The 16,159-nt window shown below is 36.6% G+C and overlaps 2 protein-coding genes across 4 annotated transcripts; one reads left to right on the top strand and one right to left on the bottom strand.

Annotated features, from left to right (window-relative positions):
• Positions 1-157: 157 nt before the first annotated feature.
• LOC133526498 (SET and MYND domain-containing protein 4-like) lies at positions 158-12,544 on the top strand. 3 transcript variants are annotated; one of them, XM_061863154.1, is made up of 4 exons: positions 158-1,044; positions 1,131-2,519; positions 4,263-4,410; positions 11,033-12,544. In XM_061863154.1, the coding sequence occupies exons 2-4, from the start codon at positions 1,138-1,140 to the stop codon at positions 11,228-11,230; spliced, it is 1,728 nt and encodes a 575-aa protein (XP_061719138.1). In that variant the 5' UTR covers positions 158-1,044; positions 1,131-1,137; the 3' UTR covers positions 11,231-12,544. The 3 variants fall into 3 exon arrangements, with proteins under 3 accessions (XP_061719138.1, XP_061719137.1, XP_061719139.1); XM_061863153.1 differs by having other exon boundaries at positions 158-1,048; XM_061863155.1 differs by having other exon boundaries at positions 158-1,052.
• A 128-nt stretch (positions 12,545-12,672) lies between these two features.
• LOC133526496 (uncharacterized) lies at positions 12,673-15,207 on the bottom strand. The gene is made up of 3 exons (XM_061863152.1): positions 15,049-15,207; positions 13,544-14,944; positions 12,673-13,111 (listed from the first exon to the last, which is right to left on the bottom strand). The coding sequence occupies exons 2-3, from the start codon at positions 14,917-14,919 to the stop codon at positions 12,739-12,741; spliced, it is 1,749 nt and encodes a 582-aa protein (XP_061719136.1). The 5' UTR covers positions 14,920-14,944; positions 15,049-15,207; the 3' UTR covers positions 12,673-12,738.
• Between the last annotated feature and the right edge of the window lie 952 nt (positions 15,208-16,159).

The following is a 16,159-nucleotide window of genomic DNA, read 5'->3' as shown; positions in this document are numbered from 1 at the left end:
AGGCTGGGCTCCTTTATTCTATGGTTATCGATATCATAGCACGTAGAAATAGTGAAAATTAGACTGGTGTAGTTTTGTTAGAGAGCCACTATGAGGGTGGCATTTATTTAAAAACCCTCAATAAATAAATAAAGATTAAAAAAAAAAAAAAAAGTTGATCACAAATCACAATGTCCTACACTTAAGTGCCAATTACATCCACACTATTATCAGGCCTGATATCAGACCCAATTTCGGGCCCGAGAAAGAGTACTTTTCCGTTTCGCCAAATATCAGCACACTGTTTAAGTCATGTCAAATATTTTATTGCTTTTCATGTGTACATTTGGTGCTTATTAATAGCTTTACAATATTTGAAATGTAAAAAAATGGTTCATATGCAAAAATATCAAACATTGGATGTAATTGGGGCTTTTAATATTTTTGCATTTGAACCATTTTTTTACATATCAAATATTGTAAACGGTGTGCTGATTTTCAGTGAAACGGAAAACGATTATCAGGCCCGAAATCGGGACTGATTGCGGGCCCGAAATCGGGAAGGGTGGATGTAATTGGCGCTTTACACGGAACTCACTATTCTTTAAACATCTATTGCAATTTTAAAAACGGCAAAAGACGATTTATAAAATTTACATCCTTGATTAAAATTTATATTACCGTTGACTTATTTACGTAGGATTGTAAATTGTAACTATAATTTTGATTTATAATTTTAAATGAAATAAAAACGATGGTGACCAACCTAATCTTTTAATTACATATGAGTCTATGGTTTCTAATCTTGGAATCTCATGAATCCCATCCAAATTCCATTCCAACCGCGACCGGTTTGAATTTCGGAATCAACCATAGTCCCCTCTCGCGTTTTATTTCTTTGCATTGTCAGCAAATCCTTTCGGAAGTTTATCAGCAGTGACGTAAATATTTGATTTGATAACGCTGCAAATTGACCAAAATGTTAAATAAGCGGCAACAATAATTTGTTTCAGTTGAAAAAACTTTACATCTATCATATTTTCTACCCAACAAGTCAGTGCTTCAGTAAGTAGGTACCTTTTATTTACATCCTCCAGCTATAAGTAGTTCATTGTTGTTTACAACCGTCATTAATTTTTTATTTGTTTTAGGATCAATATGAGTATGAGCTTCGAAAACCCTATGCTTTATAACGAGATACTGCTAAGAAAAGGTCTTTTGGGAGGTATTTACAAAGCAGTGAACAATTTAGACGGGTCAGCTGTATTAGAAGCTTATAAAGTACTGAGTGTTACTAAGGGATTTCCTCGTCTGCACTCGCATATAAAAAATAATGGCATGTCTTCCATATTTCGCGGTCATGGGAATGATAATTACCAGGAGGGAAACTACCAGATGGCATTAGAAATGTATAACAAGGCTTTACTCTTTGCTCCAAAAGGCTCCATAGAAATGTTGCATGCTTATGGCAATCGGTCGGCACTCCTTTTTCATTTAAATGCATATTCTGCATGTCTTAAAGACATTGAGACTTGTCGCAAACTAGGGTGCACTGGAGACCTGGAAAAAAAACTAAATAAGAGATATGAACAATGTATGGAATCAATGTGGAAAGAAAATCTTAAGAACAATATATTGCTGTGCAGTTGGGCTCAAGACTATTTCAAGTTTAATATGAAGAAACATCCTGATTTACCTTGCCTATCTGCTGATGCGGACATAATTACCGAAAATGAAGAACAAAAGGTAGTTGCTAATAAGGATATAAAAATTGGTACAGTGGTAGCTATAGATACAGCATTTGTTACTCATTCTCTCCCCGATAAATGTCTTGTCTGTTGCCATTATTGCCAGAAGACAACATTCAATTTGATGCCTTGTGACAACTGCTGTGTTGCACTCTTCTGTAGCTTGCAATGCAAGGAGCGCTGTCTGAATGAGTACCATGACATAGAATGTCAGATCATGGACCTTCTGCTAACAATTGATGCAGGCTACAAGTTCCGTTTGGCAATCAAGACTTTCTTGAAGCTCAAAACTCTTTGTAAGGACTGGAGCACTCTGATTAAAGAAGCAAATAACATTGGAAACAGCAGACTAAATGAGAGTTCATTGAGCGAAATATACAATGTTGAAAACTATTCTTCAATATTATGCTTCAAGGAAGATAGGTGTTTTGTCTTTGGTACACTGTATAATAGCACCTTCATTTATGCCTCAGTGTTGCATCGGTTGGAAAGAGTCCTTGGTTTCTTCCCTCAATCAAAATCTGAAGGTCTTGAAGCGAAGAAATGCTTCGCAAAGCTGTGCCTCACTCTGCAGTTAAACTGCCCGGCTACTGAAGTTGTTACTTCTGCCGAAGAGCTGACTGTTGGCCAGATCGGGACGGACATGCCGCCGCACTTTGGCTGGTTCCCGTTTGCGGGTAAACTGAAGCACTGCTGCGAGGCGAACCTGCTGGCGCTGGGGCTTGATGACCGCTTAGCGCTGATAGCTATAAGACCCATAAAGAAGACGTCTGAGCTGACGGTTTCTTATGTGTAAGTAGTACATATATAAAAGGATAAAATCCTGATCTTTTTAGGATGTATAAGTTCTCTCCATCATTTGTATTTATCCGTGAATGCCTTTTGGCATTAAGTCTGCCTTTTATAAGTATATAATATTTGGGCAATATATTTCAGTGAGTTCATATTTATATACAAAGATTTTTTTATGTGTTAATAGGGAAGAATAGCTTTTCGAATCTAATGAAATAACGTAATTTTTCTATGAAATTCCATTTCGGGAGAAAACGGTTTCCACTAACTAAATGTTACCTTTGATTTTGATTGTAGATCGCTTCAGCATCATATATTCTAGGTTTATAGGTTTCGTTTTTTTGAAAACACATTTCATTTTTGCCAATTTTGAAAAAAAAATGAATTCATGGAGAATGGAAGATATTTAGAAGTGGAAAAACGTATTCTCTTTTTGTATGGACGATCACGTGGTATACTTCCCCCTTAAATTTCATATACTGAAGTGACGTATCCCTCCAGGGATGGAAGGCGGATTCCCCGGGTCATGGACTAATTAATCTACTAGGACAGCCGATCCCCATACAGCAAAGCGTAACTTTATATTTAGTTTCCAAAAGTAAAGTAGATGTCTCTAGTAGTGCCAAATGTTGCAATAATGTGATTTATATTAATCTCATCTGACGGGTTAGAATGACAACTATCGTCATGCTATCGTCTCGCCTTACTGTTAATGATGGTTTCCGTGAGATGGCCATGTTTGGGGTCAAGGTCATGTTTTAAAGTTTGCCATAATCTGCATTGTAAGTATAGAATGTGGTATAGAATGCGACCTTAAAAAGACCCTGAAATATACGACATTCGTAGATAAATTGAAATATGTCAGGGTCTGAACGTGTAACGCGTCTTAGCTCAAGCGAATTATGAAGACACAGACAGGTATATGGATGCGAGCGAGACAAAACACAGGGCCAGACTCATGTAGACCAATGCCCATATAGCAAGATGGCTGACAATTTACTCCAGTATTATCATAAAAGATAAGATATAGTAAAGAGAATATGAACCACAGGCCTTTGCGTCTATTGCAGACGATTTATACTTTGCTGTTTAGACAACGGGTTTAGTGACTGCGACTGGTGAAATTATTGCGCCATCTATCCGCTCGTTTAAGAAAAACTAAGAACTGCAACTAACAACTACACCGCTTCTAGTGGCGCTCTCCCGCGGAATAGATTACGCAACCTACAGCCCGCTCAATGACAAACGCCATCTAGGTTTAATACAAAAAAAATGATTTCTTCCGGAATACGCTATCCAATATGGCGATCGCAAGTCCTAGTAGATTAATTAGTCCATGCCCGGGTCTACAATACAAATACTCTTTATTGCACACCTCAATACAGAAACAGTACAAATAATACTACACAAAGAAGAGGTAAACAACAGGCGGTCTTATCGCTAAAAAAATGAAATGAAAACATTTATTTCGGACAAAAACATCCATATTATGTTAGTAATGACTTACGGCTAAGTGATCCTAAAAAAAAAAGTGGTGAAAAAGCGATCTCTTCCAGACAACCTTTAGGTAGCGGAATTAAATAAATATATATATATATGTCTACTTATAGAATAAATTTTAGAATTTTGAACCTAGATCGATCTTCCGATCGGATTCTGAATATATGATAAAATAATTTGATTCGTTTCCAAAGTTGTATAGATTCCATGGTTTTTATAATGTAGAATAACATTGTATTTCAGTGGCCACTGGTATGAGAACCTTTATGGAGACCAGCGTCGAATGAAGCTTTACCAAAACATCCTGAACGTGTGCAACTGCCGCGTGTGTGCCCAAGGCTGGGACATCCACAGCTTCCGGAGGCGGGAACTAGACGCCAAGCTGAAGAAGGTCAGTGCCAGTACAGCAACGCGCATGTTACACCCCTCATGAACACGTGCAACTCCCGCGTATGTCGAAGGCTGGGACATGTACAGCTTTCGGAGGCATGAACTAGACGCCAAGCTGAAGGTTAGTGTTAGTACAGCAACGCGCATGTTATACCCCTCATGAACTTGTGCCACTGCCGCCTGTGTGCCCAAGGCTGGGACATACACAGCTAAACAATGCACAAGACAAGACGCTAAACAAAAGAAGGTCAGTAATGTCACGTGTCAGTTACATTATAGTACAGCAATGCGTATGTGACACCCCTGACGGCTTTCGAATAAACAACCCCCACAACGCAACACTCAAGATTTTACTTTTCGAACCACTCCCTACGCTCGTGGTTCAATTTTGGCATATTTCGCTTTTTCGAGTATCAAGTATGAGGGGTTCAAAGGGAATGAGGGCTTAAACAAATGGCTAGAATTAGACCAAGCTAAGTTAGCAGCGATTTTAATAGCATATATTGTGCAAGTGTTATTTAATGTATATAATCATTTTATAGAAGTTTGGCTCGTACACAGATTTTATTCCCATTTTTTGACACTTGAAGGTGTTTAAATATTTTTGGGACAGTCTGTGTAAGATTGGCCCCAATCTGACTTTTTTTTTCTACTCTGCTGCTATCAGTCATTTATACTTTCATGAACACTAATATAAGAACATACATAATAGGTTTGAAGAGAGGTCTGTATTGTCTATTCCTCATAACAGTACTTGTGCTTTAAAATCGTTATAACGTTACTGCGATTAATGGCTACCAACCTATCAAAATTAATAGTCTCAAACTAAGTGTATTCCTGCCAACTTACAAAATATTCGCTAGGTTGTATAGTAGAAACAATTGCTTCATAAGTCAGGAACGCACATGTGATACCCTAAATATAGCAACATCCATAGACTACGAAGACCGCTTAGCGTCGCTTGTTAGTCTTACTGTGGTCAACAAGTGTGGAGTGTGCGTGCGCGCTGTCAGATAGAGTAGACGCGTATTCGTTAGCTCTGCAAAATATTTCGATAAAGTGTAAAATTTGTGACTATTATTATAAACAGTGATGTTAATTATGTAGCCAAACATCTAGACTACACAAATATGTAAAAATAGTGACTAAGTGTGAACTATTTAATAACAAAAATGTGAAAGACAGTGGTGAAATTCGTTAACTCCATTCGAATCTTACACATACATTGACACTGCGAGTGTGTTTACGCTTGAATGCAGCAACCAATCAGCTAATAGTCAAAAATTAATCTCCGCCCACTTGAAGCTTATTACATTAATTTTCGCGCTGTACGTCACATGCATCTGTGGCGCATTTGTGTAAACGTTACGACTTTAGCTCGCGCAGCTCAGATGTCCTGAGTTCTAATCCCGGCAGCGGCGACGTTTGCTTTTTGCTTTTTGTTTTATTTATTTTTTTGATTTTTGTTTTTTACTATTGACTGTTTCTTCTAAAAACAAAAGAGATATGGCGACGAAAAACACCGATAAGACAAAATCAATCACCTGTAAAAAATGTACGTTATTAATCTCTCCCACAAAACAGTCTCTCAAGTGCTCAAAGTGTAAACACTCATATCATTTAAAATGTACGAGCATTAGTTCACAGCTCTTCTTACTGATGACAGGAGAGAAAAAACACGACTGGAAGTGTGTATTTTGTAGAACGTTTACAAGAAGCAAAACAACACCAAAACAAAATATTAATTCGCCCTTAAATATGACGCCTAAAACTCATTTATGTAAAGACGTTACGGCGCCACCGGAACAGAATAAATGTCAAAAAACTGACCACAGCCCTGAAAAACATATTTTAAGTGAAAAGGAACAGAACAACATTACATTAAGAACAAAAAAACGCGAAAATCTACAATTATCTCCTCAAACCGAGGAGGAAGGTCATGCTAAGAGTGTTTTATCTCAAGATGAACCACCATCGGTCCAAAGCTTGCCGATTGCATCTATATTTGACGAAACCGATGATAACAACACCCAGAAACACTGTAGCCCCCACTCAACAAACAGTCTCCCAAATATATCTTCTTTCGACACCTCTGAAACGCAACAATTAAAGGACGAAATGGAACAGTTAAAAATACAACTTCAAAGTGCACATGATGAAATAGCACGTTTAAACACTGAAGTATGTCACCTTAAAAAAACCGTGGAAAGTTGTACAAAAAAGAAAGATTCCTATAAAAAGTTACTTAGCAACGAGACGCCTAACAAAACAATGTCAACAAAAAAAAACAAAACTAAACGACATAAACTGAAAAAAAAATGCAAGAGCGCACAAAACCATACACCTCCGAGAGGAAACTTACCGCTACCAGGCAGTACACCTCTTTCCGATCCTGATACCGCATCCAGCCCTAAAAATTCGGATTCGGAAGACGAGCAACTATCGGGTAATCTCTCATCAGATAAACAGAGGAATGAACATGTGACGCTGAAAGTTCTTAAGCCAAGGAAGCAAATATTAATCCTAAGTACAAACAAATACAACAAAATCCTCGATATTTCTAACAATGAGCTTCAAAATAATTCACAAATAATCCACTATAAATCACCAAATGCTGGCCTAACAGAAATGTTACAAGACATACATTTAAAAACTACGCACCTCTCGATGAAAGATTACTGCATCATATTACTTGGCGAGAAAGATTTTGAAACTACAAACAACTACTACAACTTGATTGTATATATTAGAGAACAGTTGATGAACATACTAAACACCAATATAATTATTTGCACGCCTACTTATAGGTTCCTGGAAAGCAGCAGTATATATAACTGGAGGGTTGAAACTTTCAACAATTTGCTCTATCTCGACATAGAAACGCATCGCTATGCATATCTACTGGACTCTAACCAAGATCTGTCATATGGCTATGATATGTTCCACAGTCCAACTGGGGAAATAAATAACTGTGGCATAAAAAATATATTTATGAATATACGCCAGGCAATGTTACACATAGACCAATTCAACGAAAATAACGAAAACATATCAAATAACGTCAATGAACACGTTGAGAACCAAAGCACTGTTAACAAAGAAGACGAAGAGTTTTTTCGTTTATAACTCACTTAACATAATGCATCAAAATATTGCTGGTCTTATAAATAAAACAGATTTAGTAACACTTCACATCAATGAACTTAAGCAAAAACAAATTGGAATAGACATTCTGTGCATAACGGAACACTTCTTAATGGCTGGACATGAAGAACTTTTAGCTGTGCCGAATTTTCAATTAGCTGCATGCTACTCAAGAGCCAACAAGAAACGTGGCGGCTCTTGCATTCTTGTTAAATCAGGTCTTCAGTATAAAGAGTTACCAGACATTGGAAAACTTTCGATATCAGAAGTTTTTGAGTGTTGTGCAATTGAAATACCCCAACATAAGACTATAATTGTTTGTGTTTATAGAATTCCAAATAGAAATAAGCTCAATACCTTTTATGAAAAACTTGACGTAATATTAAATAGAATATATAAAAACTTAGATAATAAAATTATTATATGCGGCGATTTTAATATTGACATGTTAAGCAAAAATAATGTATCATTTGAGTTTGAATCTTTTTTATATAGCCATAATTTGAAATTACAGATTAAACAGCCAACACGACTAACAAGTAACACGTGCATAGATAACTTTGCACATAATCTTAATAATGGTATCAAAAGTTACGTTTTAGATCTAGGACTATCTGATCACACTGCACAGGTGATCAAAGTGCCTGTTAAAAAAACTTGTATATTGCCATTTTGGAGAATTGAAAAATATGATTACTCACAGGAAAACATAGTAAAATTTAGAAACTATCTATCATGCTTGTCTTTTTCTGATATTTATAGAACAAGTGATCCAAATGTAGCATACGACTCGTTCTTAGAAACTTTTCGCTTATTTTACTTTCTTTGCTTTCCTAAGAAAATTGTCACAATCAAAACTAGTAAAAAAATTACATGGATATCCCACGGCATTAAACTATGTTGTAAAAAACAGCGAAATTTGCTCTGGCAGTACAGGCACTCACCAAGTACTACAAATAAATTTCTCTTAAAAAACTACACGCGCCAATTCAGAAAAATTATTAGATTAACTAAAAAGGCGCAAAATAATTATAAAATTAATATATCTGATAATAAGTCAAAAACTACATGGCAAATTATAAATAGTTGTAAAATGAGTGTGCCGAAAGAAAGTATTTCAAAAATAAAACAGGGTAGTAATATTGTGACAGATCCTACAAAAATAGCAAATGCTTTTAACAATTACTTTGTAAACAGGACAAATACTTGTACACAAACTAGCATAGACCATACAAAAATGCATTTTAACCCTAATTCAATGTTCATGACCCCTACATCACCCCAGGATATTAGATTAATTATACGTTCTTTAAAGAGCACAAATAGCGTAGGTTATGACAGTATAAGTACTCGTATTATTAAATTTGTTAGTGATATTATAGACGTTCATTTAAGTTACCTCATAAACTTATCCATTAGTGCTGGAACATATCCAGATAGCTTAAAAAAAACCATAATTAAACCCTTATTTAAAAAGGGCGACAGAGAAGATCCACAAAATTATCGACCTATAGCCCTTATACCTGTGTTTGCTAAAATATTTGAAAAGGTAATTTATAAAAAAATGTATGACTTCTTCGACAAGTTCAATATTCTTTGTAAAGAACAGAAGGGTTTTAGAAAAAATATAAATATAAATATGGCGATTTACGACTTAATTAAAGTAGTTACAGAAAATGTCGATAAAAGAACACCAGTTTGTGCGGTATTTACAGATATGACTAAGGCTTTCGATTATGTTGACCATAGATTGCTTCTTAACAAATTGGATAGATATGGAATAAGGAGTAATGTATTAAATCTTATTGAATCCTATCTAAATAATCGCATACAGCTTACTCAAATATCAAGAGTCTCACTAAAAAACAAATCTGAACAAGTATATACCTCAAATGAACAAGTAGTGCAATATGGTGTACCTCAGGGCAGTGTGCTAGGCCCCTTACTTTTCCTAGTATATATTAATGATTTTCCAAGCATAATTCATCACCCAATGATTATGTTTGCTGACGACAGTACATCAATTATAAGTTTTAATGATAATGTTGATTATGAAAATGACATAAATTTAGTAATAAATAAAATGATAACGTGGCTTAATAATAATAATTTAATAATTAATTTAAACAAAACCAATGTAATGCATTTTCATCAACGAAAAACAGTAATGGACATGAATATACAGTACAATCAAACTAGAATTGAGAGAATAGGCGTAACAAAATTTTTGGGGCTTATGATTGATGATAAACTTGCTTGGAGAGATCATATAGAATATGTTTGTAAAAAAATAAGCAAGTCAGCATTTGCACTACAGAATCTTGCTAAGGTGGTAGACAAGAAGGCATTATTAACTGCGTATCATGGCCTTGTGGACTCTATATTAAGGTATGGAGTGATTTTTTGGGGCAACTCTGTTTATAGAGACGCTATTTTTATAGCCCAAAAAAGGTGCGTACGGGCGATTTGTGGTATCAACATGCGAGAAAGCTGTGTCCCATATTTTAAGTCATTAAATATTTTGACTTTTCCGGCACTATATATTTTTGAAGTGGCAAATTTCGTCAAAAGTAACCCGCAACTTTTCACAATGGTATCTGAGCAACGCAGACTTCCTGTGAGGTCACAGTACCAGAATAATATAGCTAGTACGAAACACAAAACGGCTTTACTGAATAAAAGTATATTGGGAATGGCTTCCAAAATATATAATAAAATTCCAGAACATATAAAAACTCAGAACATAAACCGATTTAAGAAGCAACTAAAAACTTTTCTAATTAGTAAAACATATTACTCCATTAATGACTTTTTCATTGACATTTAAATCTAATTATAAACTATTTATTTCTATATTATTTGAATTGAGTTAAATTATATGTTGTTTCTTGAATTGATATTTAGATTTTCTCTTATTTTAATTGTATGAATTGTATTTATTAAATTATTATTTTTTTGTCCAGTTTAGCAATACCTAATTTAATAATCTTTTATAACTAAATTTAATTAGTTTTAAGTTAGTTAGTTAAGGAACAAATTTGTACGCCCATAGGCAAAACACAGAGTTTATATTTGTATATTAAGACCTTTTGTATCACCTGTGTTATACAAATAAATGTTATTCTTATTCTTATTCTTATTCTCAAAATCGAAAAAAAACTGTCCAAAATTTGAACTTAGCAAAGAGCAATTACCAGACAGGGATCGGAATCGGTTTTTTGCAAAAACAACGAAATAACCATATATTTCGGTTTATTTTATACTCAAAATGTAGGATTCAGTTGTGTTTTTAGATAACGACTTCGTATTATTAGATTGCCCGATTATAAATGAAATAATTAACAAAGAACGAAAAAATACCGTTTTCGTTCCCATACAAAAAATACCGGTTTCCGATCCCTGGTACCAGGGCCTCATAAGTTACGAGCGCCTTTTTCGACCCTTATACAACGGTTGCATAAAATAGTCTTATTTTTCAGGTGTTTTTCTCCTGGGACAACATGCGAAAAAACAACGTAATGCCCCAGCGAGACCCGTTGTTCTTCCTGGAGACGTGCAAGGCGCTGGCGCTGCTGGACGCGCGGCCCAACTCCGCCGAGCACTACGAGCTGTTCCGCGAGCTGCGCACGCAGCTCAGCCTGGCGCAGTTCGCTGCCACTAACAATATTACGATCTGACGCTAAACAAAACTGATTTTATTTTTGTCAGAAAACTATAAAAACTGTTAATGATTATCGTTAACCCTTTGAACGCCAGGAACCCTTAAAGGTTTCGTTTGCCGTCGTGCTCACCACGCCAAGGACAACTATAGGTGTTATGGAGAACGCTGTCAAAGTAACCGTCACACTTTCAAGGTTTACATTAGCTCGCTTGCGCTGGGTAGCTTGGCGTTCGAGTGATGTTTATGACATGAAGCGTTCAAAAGGTTCATTATTAGGCGGGTGCACACAGAGCGAACAAACGCGCGAGGCAATTTCCTCGGCCGAGGCACGTCTACACTGGCCGGTTTGTGCGCGAGGAAATTGCCTCGCGCGTATGCTCGCTCTGTGTGGACCCGTCTATTGGGAAATTACAAGCCGTCATAAATAGACTTGCTCGGATATCACTGCCTCTGTATATGTCAATATCCTTGATAAAATGAGTGACATGACGGAATGAATATTATAAACGCGGCAGTAATGCGGAGGACGTCACTCTTTTTGTGTGTAACGAGCCGCCTCGAAAGGAAATAGTCGCGCGATGCAGCTTGGTCTGTGAATCTATTTAGACCAAGACTCGGAAACGGTTTTTCTTCATACAAAAAATATCGGTATTGTTACGTTCTTTTGTTTATTATTTCATTAATGGGAAAATCTAATAATACGAAATTGATACCTAAATATATGATTCAGTCATACGTGAAGAGCATCAAATAATTAATACTATCATATTTCGGGGTTTTTTGTAAAAAACCGGTTCCTCGCCCCGATGTAGACGGGCTCGGGCGAGGCAAGTCTCTACAGACTGAACTGCCTCGCGCGGCAAGTCCCTCGCCCCGTGTGAACCCGCCGGGTACAGCGGCGGCACGACGACGCCGCGGCAGTAATGTAGCTGCGGTTGACATACCTATGAACGTCACTTTCAAATTTTTCTAAGGATAGTATTCCACACCTGTCCAATATGTATTTGCATCTCACGTTTTACTTTATAGGAGAGTGAGACACATTTCCCGGCAAAGAAATTGGACAGGTTGATTACTATCCTAAAGCAAGAAATAAAGACTGTTGATTTTGATACAATGCCGCATTATTATTGCCATAGATGGCGCCACTTAAATAAACAACTAGTGACTAATCAAAGGCGTAAATGTAGTAATTAGCAAAAAAAATACCTTGTTTTAAGGCGCTTATTTCCCCATCCACTTTTTACATATTGATTCCATCGTGTAACAAAAATTAAACATGTAACCAAACACAATGAACCCTATTAAATTGACACTAATTACAGTTATTTTATTACAAAATTTTGCTATTGTACCAATATTATTACTGGTCGACACGGTTCGTTTTATTGGGTACCTGATTAAAAATAAAATCCTTATTATAAACAAAAGTAAGAAATTAAAAAAAACAACACAATATGCAATTAGGTACTGTGTAATAATCAACATTTAGTCTAGCACTACAAATCATTCATATACATGACATCATGGGACATGGGCGGACGTGTCTTTCGCCCGCGCTTTCTCTAACACCACATTATCTGTGTTTACGTGCTGCAAATATAAAATACACGTACGCAAAGACTTATATACTTTAGTATACTCTTCAGAAAAAGGCACAGTATGTAACTCTGATAATGTCTTACATAGATTCTTATAAGGTTTTGATATCTTATTGAAATCAATCTCTTGGAATTTAAGTTTTTTATAGCAGGCTAGCTGTGTGGCCGTGAGGATGTCACATTGGTTTTCCCAGTCGCCGGAGCAGATGATGCAGTTGCAGACGGAGGTGTAGAGGACGTACATGTTTCGGTTTCTTACCAAGTTGCAGTGTCTTTCTTTGTCTAGCCAGTGACCTCTGTAAAAACATGTAATATTAGGGGTCATCCATAAATTACATCGCGCGCATTTCTTGATTTTTTTGACACCTACCCCCTTGTTGACACACCTGGTCACATTTTGGCAATCTCTCCCCCTAGTGTGACGTGTGAAACGTGACGTAATTAATGGATGACCCTTTAATGGGGCAGTAAAGTGTTGGGTATGTAACACTATTTTTTTAAACAGTTCTAAGCTTAATTAGAAGCTGATATTTGGCTTGAACAACATTTGACAACATAGCTTTAAATTCAAAGGTATAAAATAGATATAAAAAAAAGAATTCAACACTATTCATAATTACTATTATTACTAATCCTATGGTATTGACAGATAAAACCTATGCTGCCTCCACCTGTAAAATACTTTGATTGACCAACCCAACCCCATAAAAAAGTTAAAACTGACTTACAGGTAAGTAATGGTAATCTCTGTTCCTCGAGGAATGGGCTCCATGGCAACAAGTGCCACCTTTTCATTCAACCCCACTGTCAGTGTGTTCGCCCTGCAGGAGTTCCTCAACTTGCCCACCAGCGGGAACAATCCAAAGTTCTCCCAATCATGCAACTCAATCTTTGAAGAGTTGTTAATTGAAGCAGCGTCACGTATTATAGTAGGACTCCCAAATAATGTGAGATACATCATAATCCTACCCAAACACTTGATAGCTTCCTGTCTTTCATTATAATCATACGGCAAGAAATTTGTCTTAGCCATGTAGTAGAGTACCGCTGCTAGAACAAAACTAGCATTATACATCGCTCCATAAATAAAGCCCCTGTTCTCTTTAAAAGATAGCAGTGATAAGTGCTCCCGGAAGTCGTAAATTTCATTTATAGAACTATTCTTTATTCGCTCCATGCCATAGACTTTTGAATCATCGATTAACTTGTTCCATGAGCTTTGAAATTTCATTTTGATTGCAGCTTTAATAGCCAATCTGATTTTCTCTGTACATTCCACAGTACATCCTGTTGACTCAAAAAGGTCTATAATCTTACATTCTACTGAGTGATACTGGTTCATACATTGTTTCATACAGTCTGTGTCACAAAACATGACGTGGCAGCATCCTTCGCATGGAATCAAGTTATATTCAAGTTTTTGGCAATTGTAACAAGCTATGTGTATGTTTTCCGAGTTCATATTGACTACAAAGGCTGGTTCAACTGCTAGTACTGTCCCCACTTTGACATCTCTTGCGGCAACTATTTTAGGGCAGTTGTCCTCCATTATAACCCCAACATCCATTGTAGCACAAGATATCTGTGGATTATGTGGCTCATACAACATTTCAAAATACCCATTAGCAAATTTTTGAACAGGGAGCCGATCCTCCGTCCCTATGTATTCAAAAGCTTCTCTAAATCTATTGTTCAGCTTAGACTCGATCTCCGGGGGACAGCCCATCTTGAAACAAGTATCAAGATCTTCTATACACGCTGAGTAAGCCTTCACTGTTATAAAAAGAGCAGATCTGTTACTAAATGCTAATTTCATTGCATTGGACTTGTTTGGGGCATATTTTAGAGCCTTATTATACAATACGAGCGCCTCGTGGTATTTCTTTTTCTTATAAGCCTGGTTACCCAGCTTTCGAAACTCTGTTGACTTAGCATCAGACTTTTTTTCACTTATCAATAGTGGCACGCTACCTATCTTCTTTATTACGTCTAAGGCTGTATAAACAACATCGGCTAAGTCATTGCTTCGCATAGCATTGTATATATCTTTGAGGCACCCATATCTTTTAAGTAATTCTTCGTTAAAACCGGGACTTTGCCACATTGCGTTTTGTAGCGCTATGCGCGGGCTGGAAGTGAATTTAAAGAAATGACGTTACACGTATGAGTAAAATACTATGGAATTAGAATTTACAGTGAAAGAAACAATTATACCATTGATATTTTTGCTTACCTGTTAATTACAGGTTAATTATACCCGCGAACCTTGAATTGAATCGAGCGGCTTGCAGTGACAGTGACAGCTGGAGTGGAGCAAGGAGTGAAATGTTTTTTTTCGTCCATCTGGTCAGGCTAAAGCTCTAAGCTATACTGCCAAGTGCCATTACTGCCTCGAAGTGAAAAGTTTTTTTTTTTTTTTTAATTAATGGCTATCGCCACGAAGGCATTTGCCAGCATCACGTCAATATAGTTCCCCATAAAACGGGATTACGAATTTAGCACGAAAGTGTTGGTCAGATTAAGGAGCAGGGAATAGTTATAATTTTAAATTGTTAATTTTGATAAAATTTGAAAGGATTCGAAATACAGAGGGATTAGGAGTTAAAAGAGAGGGCATATGCGTCGGAAGAGGAATTTTTTGAAAAATGAGACCAGAGTACAAATGAGAATGATTAAGACGGGGGCAATTCAGGAAAATATGATTTAGGGTTCCAACGTCCAGGCCACACTCACATAAGGATGTGTCCCGATAATGCATCTTAGATAGGTGAACTAGGGAGAGGCAGTGATTTATTCTCATTCGGAAAATAGTTAAAAAAGTGAAAAGTTGAAAAGAAAACAAATAGGAGGACGTTCCGAAACCATCCGAAATATTACGAATATGAAGTTGTAGTTAGTAAGATTTTTGTCAGCATGAAATAATATATTTAAATGAAAAGTGAAAATTTTGCATTATAGAAAGTTATTTGCTAGATATTACGCAATTTTTACAGTTTTATTTCAGTTATTTACACACTTTATTAGACAGATTCTGTGGGCAGATTTTACTAACAATCGCACGCAGCTAGGGTGCCAGGCCATAAAATGCAAAGGCCGGACTGCGCACTATATAAGGCCGGACATTTTGCCCTAAAAGCCGGACATGCTTTTTTTATTGCCAAACAATGTTTTTACAGCTGGGCTGTTGAAAAAAGTATCTGACAAAAGCCGGATAGGACGAACACGTACATATTTAGCCGGACGCGACCGCATAAAGCCAAACATGTCCGGCTAAAGCCGGACACCTGGCAAGCCTACACGCAGCGCATGTTACATGCAATGACCTGGGGGCCTACCGCGAAAAC

Source organism: Cydia pomonella, chromosome 16 (assembly GCF_033807575.1).
Source record: "Cydia pomonella isolate Wapato2018A chromosome 16, ilCydPomo1, whole genome shotgun sequence".
Classification (NCBI taxonomy): domain Eukaryota; kingdom Metazoa; phylum Arthropoda; class Insecta; order Lepidoptera; family Tortricidae; genus Cydia; species Cydia pomonella.
The sequence above is the reverse complement of the archived record's forward strand: the minus strand, read 5'-3'. Positions and strand labels throughout refer to the sequence as shown.